Source organism: Canis lupus, chromosome 7 (assembly GCF_003254725.2).
Source record: "Canis lupus dingo isolate Sandy chromosome 7, ASM325472v2, whole genome shotgun sequence".
Taxonomy (NCBI): Eukaryota; Metazoa; Chordata; class Mammalia; order Carnivora; family Canidae; genus Canis; species Canis lupus.
In genome coordinates, this window is record NC_064249.1 from 14075814 (window position 1) to 14088288 (window position 12475).

General features: G+C 55.4%; 1 protein-coding gene across 1 annotated transcript in view; it reads left to right on the forward strand.

Annotated features, from left to right (window-relative positions):
- Window positions 1-2691: 2691 nt before the first annotated feature.
- KIAA1614 (KIAA1614 ortholog) overlaps window positions 2692-12475 on the forward strand; it is a 40741-nt gene continuing 30957 nt past the window's right edge. The window contains exons 1-3 of the mRNA XM_049111960.1: window positions 2692-2744; window positions 4555-5501; window positions 6237-6300. Of these exons, the coding sequence (XP_048967917.1) occupies window positions 2707-2744; window positions 4555-5501; window positions 6237-6300 (1049 nt within the window). The 5' untranslated portion in view covers window positions 2692-2706. The remainder of the gene's footprint in view (window positions 2745-4554; window positions 5502-6236; window positions 6301-12475) is intronic.

Below are 12475 nucleotides of genomic sequence, written 5' to 3' on the forward strand. Positions count from 1 at the left end.
CGAGCCAGGCATGCCACCCCTGCTTTGCAGCTTCAGCCCTGCTTTTGCCTTTGCCAGCCCTACTTTTACAAGTAGGACCAGTGAAACCGGGCAGTGTCACACCTGGATGCCTGTGTTTATGCCAAGTTCTCTGACAGAAACGGCTCTCCCACCCTTCCCCCTCTGGCTCTTTCTCCAAGACCCAGCTCTCCGTGATACCCCTCCAACCCCACACGCACCTCAGTCATACACCTCAGCCGTTCCTGGGAGCAGACCTACCCCACGGCCCTGTGTGAGCCTGACTGGGGAGCACTTACACAGGAAGTTTCTGTTTCCCTTCCCCTGCCCAGCTTGACCAGAAATTCCTCAAGGACAGGGCCTGTGGTATTACATTTTGTCTTTCCAGTGTCTGGCATGTAGTAGTAGAAACTCAACGGATATTTGCTGAACCAAACAGAATCCAGATGAATGAGAAATGCCTTCAGACGTGTGAATGTTGTGATAATTTAATAGCTCCTGGGGGCTTGCTTGTTGGTATTTGTAGGTGGCTTTTAAAACCTCTGTCTAGATGTCACACCCATCCCCCCTATACTAAGTGTAAAGCAACAAATTTAATGAGTAAACTGAAAGTGATTATTTGCATCTCAAAAGGTGGGAGGGGCAGGTTTCCTCTAAACATTAAGCCTTTGCTGGAACTTTCAGAAACTTGCTTTACAGATCATTAACTTCAGGGATGGGGGGGTGGGGGTGGGGAACAGGAGTCATGAAGTTACCTCTAAGAGTCTGAACTCTGAGATGCCTCTGAAAGGAAGCAGAAGGCAGAAGATCTTGGAGCGGGACAGGACTGGATTCAGACTCTGACTGTATTAGCCGGGTGGCCTCAGGCAAGTCCCTTAACCTCTCTATACCCCCATAACCTTATCCCGAGACACTACACTGACTTTGGGAGACTGTTGTAAAGATCTAAAGGATCCTATATGGAGTACCTTAGCTCATAGAATTTCTCCAATAATGGTAATAGTATTGTTGTTAGGATGTTGCACATGGAAGAGAGAGGAAGGAATCTTAAAAGATTATAGGACTTTACCTTGGATTGCAGGAATAAGGAAGGCAGAAAGTATCCAGACAGGAAGGACCAGACCACTGCGGCAGTCTATTTTTGGTCTCACAGCACTTCACAGTTTTTTTTTATTTTTTTAAACTAACTCTTTCCACGCTGAACACACACATACAGAGAGCTGGCCACAGCATTGTGTGGTGTGGTTGATGCAAGGGTCTCGGACTCTAGAAAGCCTACCACTTACTAGCTCTGTGATCTTGAGAAGATCTCCTAACTCAGTTTCCTAATCTGTAGAAAGGAGATAATAAACTACTCATCTTTCAGGGTTGCCATAGGAGATAAGGAATGTAAAGCGCTTGGCTCAATGCCAGGTGGGCGCTAGGTCCATAAACGGAGCATTGCTGTATTATGAAGTGACCCATACTAACAAACAGCAGTAAGTGCCCCGTTGGAGGAAGAGCTTGCTCTGGGAAGAGGGAGGGAGGGGGGCAGTCACTTGCAAGAGCACTGACCCCAGACTTTGGAGACCACCTGACACGAGAGGTGTATGACCTGGGCCTGTTCTGTAACACAGAGGGTTTGCCCTAGGTAGTCCGGCAGGTTCCTAAACTAGCACAAGGCCAATCCAGCACAGCTCCTCTAACAGCTTCTCTCAGGCCTGGGGGGCCAGTGTCTTGCCCAGAGGCCTCCACCTACTGCAGGGTGAGTCCTCCTCACTCATGAGCCAGGCTGCCCCTGCAAACCATCCCTTCCTTCCACCTGGACGCAGGCACTTTGCGCGTTGCGTGGTCCTTACCCTTGCTGTGCCTGTCCTCTAGATTGGTGACAGCAGTACCCAAGTACGAATAGGAGAGCCACCCACGCTTGAGCGAGAAGCTCGTCCGGCTGAAGGAAAGATGAATGAGCACTTTCCCTTTGGAGAGATTTCTGGAGTCTCCTGGGTTCCTAACTCTCTTGTTGTTTCCTGTCCTTTGCGACAAATGTTTGGAAACAGGTGAGATTCCGTTACCTCCCTCTGGGTGGAAAGAGAAGGAAAGCACGTTGCTTAGGGCCTTAGGCCCCGGCGGGAGGTAAAGCCCTTTGCCGCTACTTCCTCCCAGATGTGGAAAAAGTGACAGGGTCTCTCCAGGGGTCCCCGGGGCTCTGAGAACCGGATCCCCGCCCCAGGGGCTGGCAGCGCAGGGGCCGCTCCCCCCGGTCGGGCCCGGCCTCACTCGGGGACCCTCGCGCCTCGGGAAAGCACAGCAGATGACCTTGACCTCGGAGGAGAGGGCGGCCGAGTTCTCTGGAGAAGCTGTCCAAACAAAGGGCATTCCTCAGCTTCCACCCGCAGCCACCGGGCCCCCTCCCGAGCCCGGGCTGCAGGCGCACGCCTCCCGGGAGCCTGCCCGGCCGCGCCCCGCGCCCCGCGCCCCGCGCCCGCTCGTCCTCCGCCCCGGGGCCGCCGTGGGGCCCGGCCCCGCTGCTCCAGCCCCTTCCGCCGCCCCGCCTTCTGCCCCCGCGCTCGCTCGCTCGGCTGCCGGCCTCCCCGGGCGCTGGCAGGGCCTGGAGCCCGCCGCCCATGCCGCCGCCCTGCAGCCCCGGCCGCGCCCGCTGCCCCCGCCGCCCCGCAGGCAGGAGGCGGCCCCGACCCAGCGCGCAGGGCCCGAGCAGGGCCGCGCCGCGGGATGGAGGGGGCGGCGCAGCCCGCGGGCGGCGGCCCCCAGTGAGTACGCGGGAGGGAGCGGCGGGGGGGGAGATGGGGAGGGGGAAGCTGGGAGGGGGCAGGCTGGGAGGACGACGGGGGGGGAGGCTGGGAGGGGGGAGGCTGGGAGGGCGCGGAGGGAGGCTGGGAGGGTGCGAGGGGGGAGGCTGGGAGGACGAGGAGGGGGAGGCTGGGAGGGCGCGGGGAGCCGGCCTGCGCGGGGATGCGGGTCCACGGGCTGCCCCCCAGAAGGCTGTCTGTGTCGGGCTGGCATTGCCCCGAATCCCCTGCTTTCCGAACTGAATTTTCAGAAGAGAGGATTCGGTGGCTGGGCTGCAAAGAAAAAGTTGGTAAATTCTAGATCAACTGGTGGGAGGAAGTGATCCCGCCCTCCTGAAGATACTCCTCACACTTCACAGCTTCGGCTGATGGGGCGTTTGCATTCTGTCTGTGTTTTGCTTCATGGACCAAGTACAGTCCTGAAACGGGCAGTGAAACGAATTGTAACAAAGGACTACAGAGGGACTTGCCATTTCGGAGAACTTTATGGTGAACTTTTAGTTAATGATGAAGTGAAAAAACTAACTCCCAATTTGTAACTTATGTAGAAATGGGTTTCTGTGAATGCGTGTTTACTTCACGTGGGACACATCTAACTGCATGATGTTAAAGGAGCATTTTCTCAGAGGGTGGGGTAGATATTAGTGCCCTGAGCCGCTGCTCCCTGCTGGCCCCACTGTCCCCTGCTCACTTGCATTCTGGGTGAAGACATTGACATCAACGATGCCACCGAGGAGCTGTGTATTTCTGGCAAGTCCCTTAAACTCTCCAGATGAGGGGTAGTCTCCTCTACAGAATGAGGGGAGTGGGGGATAAGTGATCACCTGATCACTGAGTGCTTGGAGAGATCCCCGGCCTTGGGAGGAGATTTGCATCCCTAATCCAACTTCCTTTTAGTTCCTTTTAGTTGACTGAATCGCTAGGTGCCTCAGTTTCTCTGTCTGTGAAAAACGAGGAAGATAATCCCCTTCTGGCAGAGTGTGTGAGGGTGTTTGAAAGCTCTCGCAGGCCTGCCTGGCCCAGAGCAGATGTGGATGGGAGTCCGTGACTGATCACGGCCACCCGTGGAGCACAGCCCCGCGCGCGTGCTGTGGCTTGTACACAGCCGGGCGCCTTCAAGCAGAGGGTCCCATCCTGTGTGGTATCTTCCTGAGGTCCCTGATCCGCCTTGGCTCCGGTTAGGAAGGGAAGAGCTTGTTGGCTCCTAGCCGATGTTGACATCCTCCACTGAGACGGCCTGTCAGCAGAGATGGAGCCTGGGGGTTGGGAGGTCTGGCCCCTGTTTTCACTCTGGTCCACACTTGGCTGTTGTTTGAAGCTTCATTGTGCCCCATCTGTAAAATGGGGTTAGAAAAACTAGACCACTGCTCAGACTTGGAAGCAAAAAACTCAATGAATAACTTATTTGTGCCATCCAATGATTTATGCTTCTCTCCCCTTTATTTTTTTATTTTTTAAGATTTATTTACTTATTTGAGAGGCAGAGAGATAGCAAGAGAAAGCATGAGCAGAGAGGAGAGGGAGAAGCACACTCCCTGCTCACAGGGAGCCTGACTCGGGGCTCAGCCCCTGGACCCTGAGATCCTGACCTGAGCTGATGCTGAACTGATTCAGCCACCCGGGTGCCCCTGTTTTATACTTTTTAAAGCTCTGTTCCCAGGTTGTTCTCATGTGGACAGGGCTCCATGCCAAGGCACTTTGGGGACCCAGGAGGTTGCTGGAGCTACTAGCCATGCTGGGTCTCAGGAGCTCTTTCTGTTTTCTCCTCCAGAGGGACCCAAATAGGGAGCGCAACAGCTAGCTCCATGGAGATGACCTCAGCTGTGGAGAGAGGTGGTCCTGAGCCACAGCTGGATAATGGACACCTCCCAAGACCCTGGTCCTGCTCTCTGGAAAACAGAACACCCGGCCTATTGACACCCCAGCATCCCAGGGCATGGGGGCTACAGCTCCAAGGTCCCTCTGTGCTGGAGTCCAAAGTGAGGGCCTTGAAGGAACAAATGATGGCAGGCAAACCGGGGCTGAGCCCCTGCCTCGCTTCTCACGAGCAGCCACCCAAGAAACCCAAATGTAGGCGAGTCAAGGTGGGTGGAGCCGGGCCTCTGTCGGAGGGGTCTTCCCTGCCAGAGGCCGAGGTGGTCCTCCCTGCTCAGAGTCTGACCTGTGGGCAGCTGGACGGCGAAGTCAACAAGGAGGAACCTGCCAGGAACAGGGGGCCCAGACCCCCCAGGCCGCCTTCTCCTGGGCCTGAGTGCTGGAATGGGAGGAGCCCGTGGCCTCCAGAAGCAGTACAGGCATTGCCTGACAATGAGCATTGCCTGCTGCCCGGGCCTGGCTCTTTGCAAGAGAGCCCTGTCCACAGAGTCACTCCAGGCCAGCCTGGGGGACCTGGTCCTTGTAACAAAATCACCGTCATGCCCAACCTGCGGAAAGGAAGGTCATACACCCTTCAGGATGGTCTTATCATGGGGGGAGACCTGGACAACTTATCTCTGACCTGCGAGGAGGACTTTGTTCCCAGGCCAGCCCTGCTAGGGGGCCTCTGGCGAGCTGGAGACCTGGGGGCTCTGGGCACTGGTGGCAGTCCCTTGTCCCTGTCTGACCGGGTGGAGAGGAACCGCCTTCTGCTGCAGGAGATGCTAAATGTTGGGGGTCAGGCCCCCCCCAATGTGGGAATCCCAGCCTGGACTCCATCCTGGGACAGAGGTGTACCACCAGGTGAGGCTCACTCTGTAGATCTGGGTGGCGGGAGGCAGGAGGGAGTCCAGGAGGAGACGAGGGGATGGAGGATACCTATGGAGGGTGGGGTGGGAGATGGAGATGAGCGCAGCTGCCTGCCACCTCATTTCTCAAGATGTCCTCTTCTTACTTTGACGTAGATTCGTTACCACCTCCCAAGCGAGCCTGTCTGCTAAAGAGCCCCAGGACCCCCAGACCAATTGGAGGCTGCCCTCTGTGCTTGGGGAGGAGGCTACCATGATTTATTTCTTCCCTGTGGCTTCCAGCCCTTGCCAGGGTGGCTTTTTGCACCTTCCTCCAGTGACTTGCCCCCAGCTCCCAGCGGACCTCACTGGCTCCTGGTGGAAAACCTACCCACAGAGAGGTCAGGCGTTCCGTCCGGTGGGCTGCACTCAGGCAGCAGCACTGCAGGGATGTGTAAATATTCAGGCCCAAGAAAGCCTTCTTTCACCTCCTTCCTCCCACTCCAAAAGTCCTGTTCCTCACCCCACACCTGAGAGGACCCACACGGTCCCCTTGGCCCATGGCAGTGCCCACCAGATGCCACCATGACAAGCTGTGTCTCCACTTCTTAGGCTGAGACACAGAGTAGGGTTGAATTTATGTGGGGAGTAAACTGCTTCTGGAAGAAACTTTCTTCTCTGTTTATTAAGTGGCAGCTGAGAGCCCAGTTTCTGGCTCCGCCCTCATCTCCGCTTCTGTTCTGTGTCCTAGAGCGGCCAGCAGGGGACGTGGACTGGGACTCCGGCATCTCCCTGCAGGACTCAGAGCAGAACAGGTGAGAACAGGTGCCCCAGGATGGGGGGCACCCATCCTCTCCCGCCCTCCTTGCCGTGGCCCCCTCGTTTGCCCAGCACCAGGACAGAGGAGAAAGCAAGAGGTAGGCAGGCCTGCCCCCTGCCTCCACACCAGCAGACCGGAGGACGGTGGGCCACCGTGGACCCTTGTATCGGAAACCCCAGGGAAGGGGTCAGTCTCCACCAGTGCCCACTGGTGCCCAGATGCTGCTTGAGGAAGACCCGTGGGTACAGGGCACGGTGCCTGAAACACTGCCAATGACCAGCTCGGAGTCCCTGGGAGTCCTTTCCCCAGCCCAGGGCTCTGTCTCTGCATCTTTAAAGCGGCCCAGATAGTATCCCTCTGGAGTGTGGTGAGGCTAACACGAGAGAATGGTTGGGAAAATCCTGAGGGCAAGTCCACAAATGCAAAGCTTTTACTGCCCAGTTCCTTTCCCATCTGAGTGGTGTGCTGGCTCCTGTAAAGGGGTTCATCTCTCCCAGCTTCACCTGTGACGTCCCACAGATTTTGCTGCAGCCCCTCCACCAATGTCTCTGGGCAGCTGGCACAGCGGGGTGGTCAGGGCAGTGGGACCACTTTCCGGAGTGAGTGGTGTCCTGACCTGGCAGGATGTGTGCTCTGTGGGGCAGTGGGGCCATCGTGGGCCAGACCTGCCACCCCTCGAGCCCACTCAGAGGTTGGCCTCAGTCTTGGCCGAGCCCCTGGCTCCGTATTGCCAGCTGTGCAGTGACGTCACTTGGTGAGGATCTTCTGGTTTCTGTGGAGGGTAGAGGTCAGCCTTGTTGCTTCTTCATCACCAGGCCATTCCCTAAATAAATTTCACTTTGTTTGACCTGCCCTCCAGAAAACGTGGATGGGGGCCCCTGGGTCCTGCTTTCACAAATCGAAGGCTGCCCAGATTCAGGTCATCCAGCGTCTGCTTGGCCTTTGCAGGGGTCTTAGCCTAGGGCCTGGTGGAGAGGGGACTGTCTGGCTCCTTCGGTCCCTCATTATTTATGACTGGGAATCATCATTAACTCCCCTCTGCCAGGTCCCCCCGTAGCCTGGCCACGGCGTGGAGGAGTGTGACTGCAGAAAGGACTGTGGTCCTCAGCGACACCCTGTCCTCCGCTTGTCCCCTCCTCCTTCCCAGGAAGCCCATAGAGGAGGCAACTGGGGCCTCCACTTCCTGCAGCTGGTGCTGCCTGCCACTGCTCACACCTTTCCTCCCCGGTCCAGAGAGAGGCCCACCTGGAAGATGTGGCCACTGGGGGGTTTTGTCCAGAGGTCACTGTTGAAAGGAGAAACCAAAACTCCTGACTTGCTTACTGGATAATAAGTAATAAAAAATATCTGTCTTAATGGAGGACAACCTCAACCATGGCGAAGGAAGGGACTTTCCCCCTAGTCTTGTGCAGAGGTGGCATTTGTGTAGAATCCTCAGGATGGGGATTTCTGGGCTATTGTTTAAATTGCCAGGCCACTTGCAACATTTTAGGGTTCAGGGAGGGTATATGTGTGCAGGTGTAGGATGTGCAGGTGTGTGCACATATGTGTATATGTATGATGGGCAAGTTGTGTGTGTGTGTGTGTGTGTGTGTCTGTGTGGAGAAAGAAGTTGTCTTAGTGAGCTTTAGGAGTGTGCCCAGCATATATCTGGGCATAGAGTTGGCATGGGGAAAAACTTTGTCCTCTGGTTTGTTTGGAAGGTCATGCAGAATGCCCCATTGACCTCTTTCGGCAGCCTATGCTCAGGCCCCTACTTAACAGACATCCAGGCCGAAGGGCCAGGGAATGTATCTAGTTCAAGGATGAAAGAAACAGCAGCCATGTCTTGGGACCCCCGACCCCGACCTTGGACAGAGCTCCTCATTTGGTACTTTTTTTTTTTAAAGATTTTATTTATGTATTCATGAGAGACACACACACACACAGAGAGAGAGAGAGAGAGAGAGAGAGAGAGGCAGAGACACAGGCAGAGGGAGACGCAGGCTCCATGCAGGGAGCCCGATGTGGGACTCGATCCTGAGTCTCTAGGATCAGGCCCTGGGCCGAAGGCAGCGCTAAACCGCTGAGCCACCAGCGCTGCCCTCCTCGTTTGGTTCTACTCCTGAGTCTCCTGGGCAGATATTAAAGTAATCCCTAAGACACTGCAGGTTCCGCCTGTCCCCTAAGGGGGATTGCTTTATTGATGCCTTTTCTGTATGGCTGAGCTTCCCAAGAGACCTCTGAAATAAGGCATGCTTCTCTCAGCTGTCATCCAGGAGTGCCAATGGGTCTGCTGTCCTGGGGATTTAGTGTCCGTGCAGAGGGGCCTAGGGCCCTGGCAGTGGAGTGTTCTGAAGCTGTGGCCGGGCATCATGGGGGCTGCCCTTCAGGGGGTCAGGACATGCTCTGGCCCTGAGGCCTCAGATCTCCTCTGAGGGTCTGAGGCAGAAAAGGTCCGGCTTCACGCTCAGGTTTAGCAACAGTGCCTTTCCGTATTGCGATCAAATATCTATTTGACCACGTTCATCTAACACATATTTGGTTATAATTGTCTACAGTTGTTACTACTTTGCATGGTGATAAGACAAGAAGCTCATGAAATGATGGTTACCGCAGAGCCCAAGACAGTTGTCACTGTGTGATGGGGGTGCGGGCCAGCCTCGGGTGGGGGGCAGGCACTGAGAGAGTCGGCCATGTGGGTGGGATACCTGAGGTGCTGCAGGAACAAAAGAGGGCCCTGAGACCCTAAATGCTAAGGGCCAAATGCGGAGGAGACCTCCGACACTGACCCCAGGGCTGTCCCCTCTACTGAGGGGCAAGAGAAGGTGGAGTCCTGGAGAGCTGGACCATGCCCATCGCCAGTCCTTCCCTCCAGAAGACCATGCCAGCACCAACCTCTTGCGGCCTCTCTTGTGTGCCGGGACCTGTGCTAAGTGCTCTGCCCACATTCTCACTTTATCCTAATAACTAACTGTAGTGATTGTTTCCCTGACAAAGAGACCCCTCTGGGGAGAGGTAAAGTGACTTGCCCAGGGTCTTACAACTATTACGTATGGGAACCAGGATTTGCAGGCAGAGCTGCTTATGCCACACTGCCACAGCTGTCCTCTTTGCACCCCATAGGCCACTCCTCGGGTGCCTGCCCCAGTGCCTGCCGGGTGTTCTTGGGGATAGGCAGAGAAGGGGAGGTGACAGGCTCCACGGCCTGATCTTGTTTCTCTCTCAAGCCACTGTTGAGAAGACTTGGGAAGTCCGGTTCTGATTCGGGGAGAGGATGAGGTGGGAGATGAGCACTTCAGAGAGGGCGAACAGGGACCGGTGCAGTCAGCCACCTGTTCACAGGCTGTCAGAGACAGGAGTGGGGAAGAGAGTGAAGCGGGTGCTCTGCTCAGGGGGACTCTGCCCTCTTCCATTCTTAGCAGCCCGTGGGCATCCCATCCCCATAAAATGGCCAGGACCAGGTTGGCCTCTCAGATTGCCCTAGGATCCCAAGCTACCCCGGCTTGTGCAAGACATATGCGAAGCTGGAGGTGCAGCAGCAATCAACGCAATCCTCAGCCCCGGCCCTGCACGGAAGGGAGTCAGGAGCAAAAAGCACCGGGCGTTGGGCAACTGCAGGTGCCAGGGCGCCCCCTTGAGGCCCTCTCTGGCTCAAATCAGCACCTTCCTTTTTTTTTTTTTTTTTTTTTCCTTTTTTAAAATTTTTATCTATTTATGATAGTCACAGAGAGAGAGAGAGAGACAGAGAGGCAGAGACACAGGCAGAGGGAGAAGCAGGCTCCATGCACCGGGAGCCCAACATGGGATTCGATCCTGGGTCTCCAGGATCGCGCCCTGGGCCAAAGGCCCGCGCCAAACCGCTGCGCCACCCAGGGATCCCAACACCTTCCGTGTGTGATCAGTGCCCCAGACCCTCAAGCGGGTCTGCAGGGCTTTAATTATTGCTCTGCTCTGGGGAAAATGGAGAGTCTCTGGGCTTGTGTTTTGTGTGTGCTCTAATAACGAGGGAAACTCCGAGGATCCCCTAGGTTGTGGACTGTGTCCCCATCCCTGCGGCGGAATCATGCCCATTTCAGACGCTGAGGCTCAAGGAAAGCCCAGTGTCCCGTACTCACACCGCTTCATGAGAAGAGAAGGCCGAGTGCCAGCCTGCAGCAGCTCACACCCTGGTGGGTCCCAGTTTTCAGGTGCCCGTTGGGATTGCTAGAGGTCAAAACTCCCTGCCCCAAAGCAGTTTATAGACTTCAGTTTAAAGGGAGGCAGGCAGGGAGCCCCCAAGAATTTCAGAGGCCTGGCCTGTGGTTCAAGTGGTCAGGCCCACGGCTGGGAGAAAATCTCTGGCTTTTTAAAACTTAACATATTCACTAGCATTTTTGGAGAGCACCCTGTGACCCGACCACTGTGTAGGATTTCAGAGGGAATTGTCCATTTTTGCGCTCACTGCCATCTTTGCCTGCACCAGCTCTGGCCATAGATCCTGCTGGTGGGTCTCCTCCTGGAGCTCCTTGGGGGCGAAAACTGCCGATCTTATCTCCAGGGCCCGGTTGCCTGCCAGGCAGCTGCACAGAACAGGCGCTCAGAAAATCTTTGGCAGAGGCACACACGCAGGAGTGTAGGTGGGCCTGATAGGATCTGGATGGAAACAGGAGAGGACACTCCAGATGGGTGGGACCTGCAGGGATGCTTTCCACAAGGCTGAAGCGGAATGCATGGATACTATCAGGATATAGGGTGGGAAGGCTGGCTCTCCATTTATGGAGACCTTTGGAATTGAGACTTGGCTTGGGCAGTAGGATACAGAGAGACATTCACTGTCTTCCTCCTACTGTACCCACTGCCTCTGTAGGATGACCACATCTTTGGACAGTGCGGACCATGGGCCCTGTGGCCAGCTACAGAGCTGGTGAGAGGATTTGGAGGTCACTCTGGCTTAGTGGTCAGGTTCTGGATCTTCTCGGTCCCTAGGATCCGGGAGCATGATGAGTCATGGGGGTGAGCATGGGAGAAGAGCTACTCCTGTGCATCCCCAGAATTCTCAGGGCTGCAGGGGTAACTGAGGACCTCCTGAGGCAAGGGAGTAGTGAAGGATAGCAGAGCCGCAGCCTGTCCTGCATATCCCCAGCCACCGCCATCCTGCCCCTCAACTCAGATATACAGACATAGAGGGAAACTGGAAGAAAGCCCCCTTGGCACTCCCAAGCCTACCAGGAGTTAAAAAAAAAAAATTAAGCCACTCACTAGTGTTCAAATACCGTGCTCTCGATTATCTAGTATCCTAAGTCTTGGGTGGAGAAGGAAGGATGCTAACGCTTGAAGCCCTGATGCACACCTAGTGCCACTTGGAGCTGTCATGACCACACTCACATACAGAGGCTGTAGAAAGCTCGTTTCCCATAGACCATCTGTGGGGGTTTAGGCTGAAGTTCAAGAAGAGGAAGCCCTCCTTCCTGGCCTCTAGAGTTGAGTTGGCCACTCTCCCTCCTATTTGGGGATGTCTTGAGCACCTGCCTCCCCTCCTCACCAGAGGGGCAGCCCCGTAGGGCATTTGTTAGCCTTCAAGAAGGCAAGAACAGAGCCAACCACTCTGCTCCCCCTAAGTAAGAAGTTGGCGTCTTCAGGAAGCTCTGCTTGCCTCCAAGCAGATCCTCTTCAAAGTGTTAAGTGCGATAGGTGTATCCGACAGCAGCCATTCTTAAGGATGCCCTCTTCCTTCTCTGTTAGGAAGTATGTGTTCCTTCTCCGGGCAACAGCTTTCCTCTGCAACCAGTCCCCTCTGGCTCCCATTCTATGGACACTGCCCTTTCTGTGAAGCTCTGTCATGAGCTGTCTAGGGCAAAACCACCAACTGTTCTTGAGCTTTAAGATGATTTCCCTTCCAAACATACCTTCCCCTTGCAGACGACAAGGTGATCTCTTCGGCAGGAATTTCAGTTCACGGTTAGGGATTCCATCCTTTGTTCATGAGAGGGAGAGTAACTTAAAATAACAGCACTAACAATAAGAGCGAGAGTACTAGTGATGCTAGCACTGATCGAATCTTCCCCAGTGCCCGGCTCTGTGATAAGCTCTTTTGAGGAGCTGAACTCATTTATCGACTGAGCCCTTAGTTAGCAAATGAGGAAACTGAGGCTTATTCCCAAAGTAACCTGCCAGGGTGATCTGCTTGTAAGGGGCAGCCCAGCATTAGG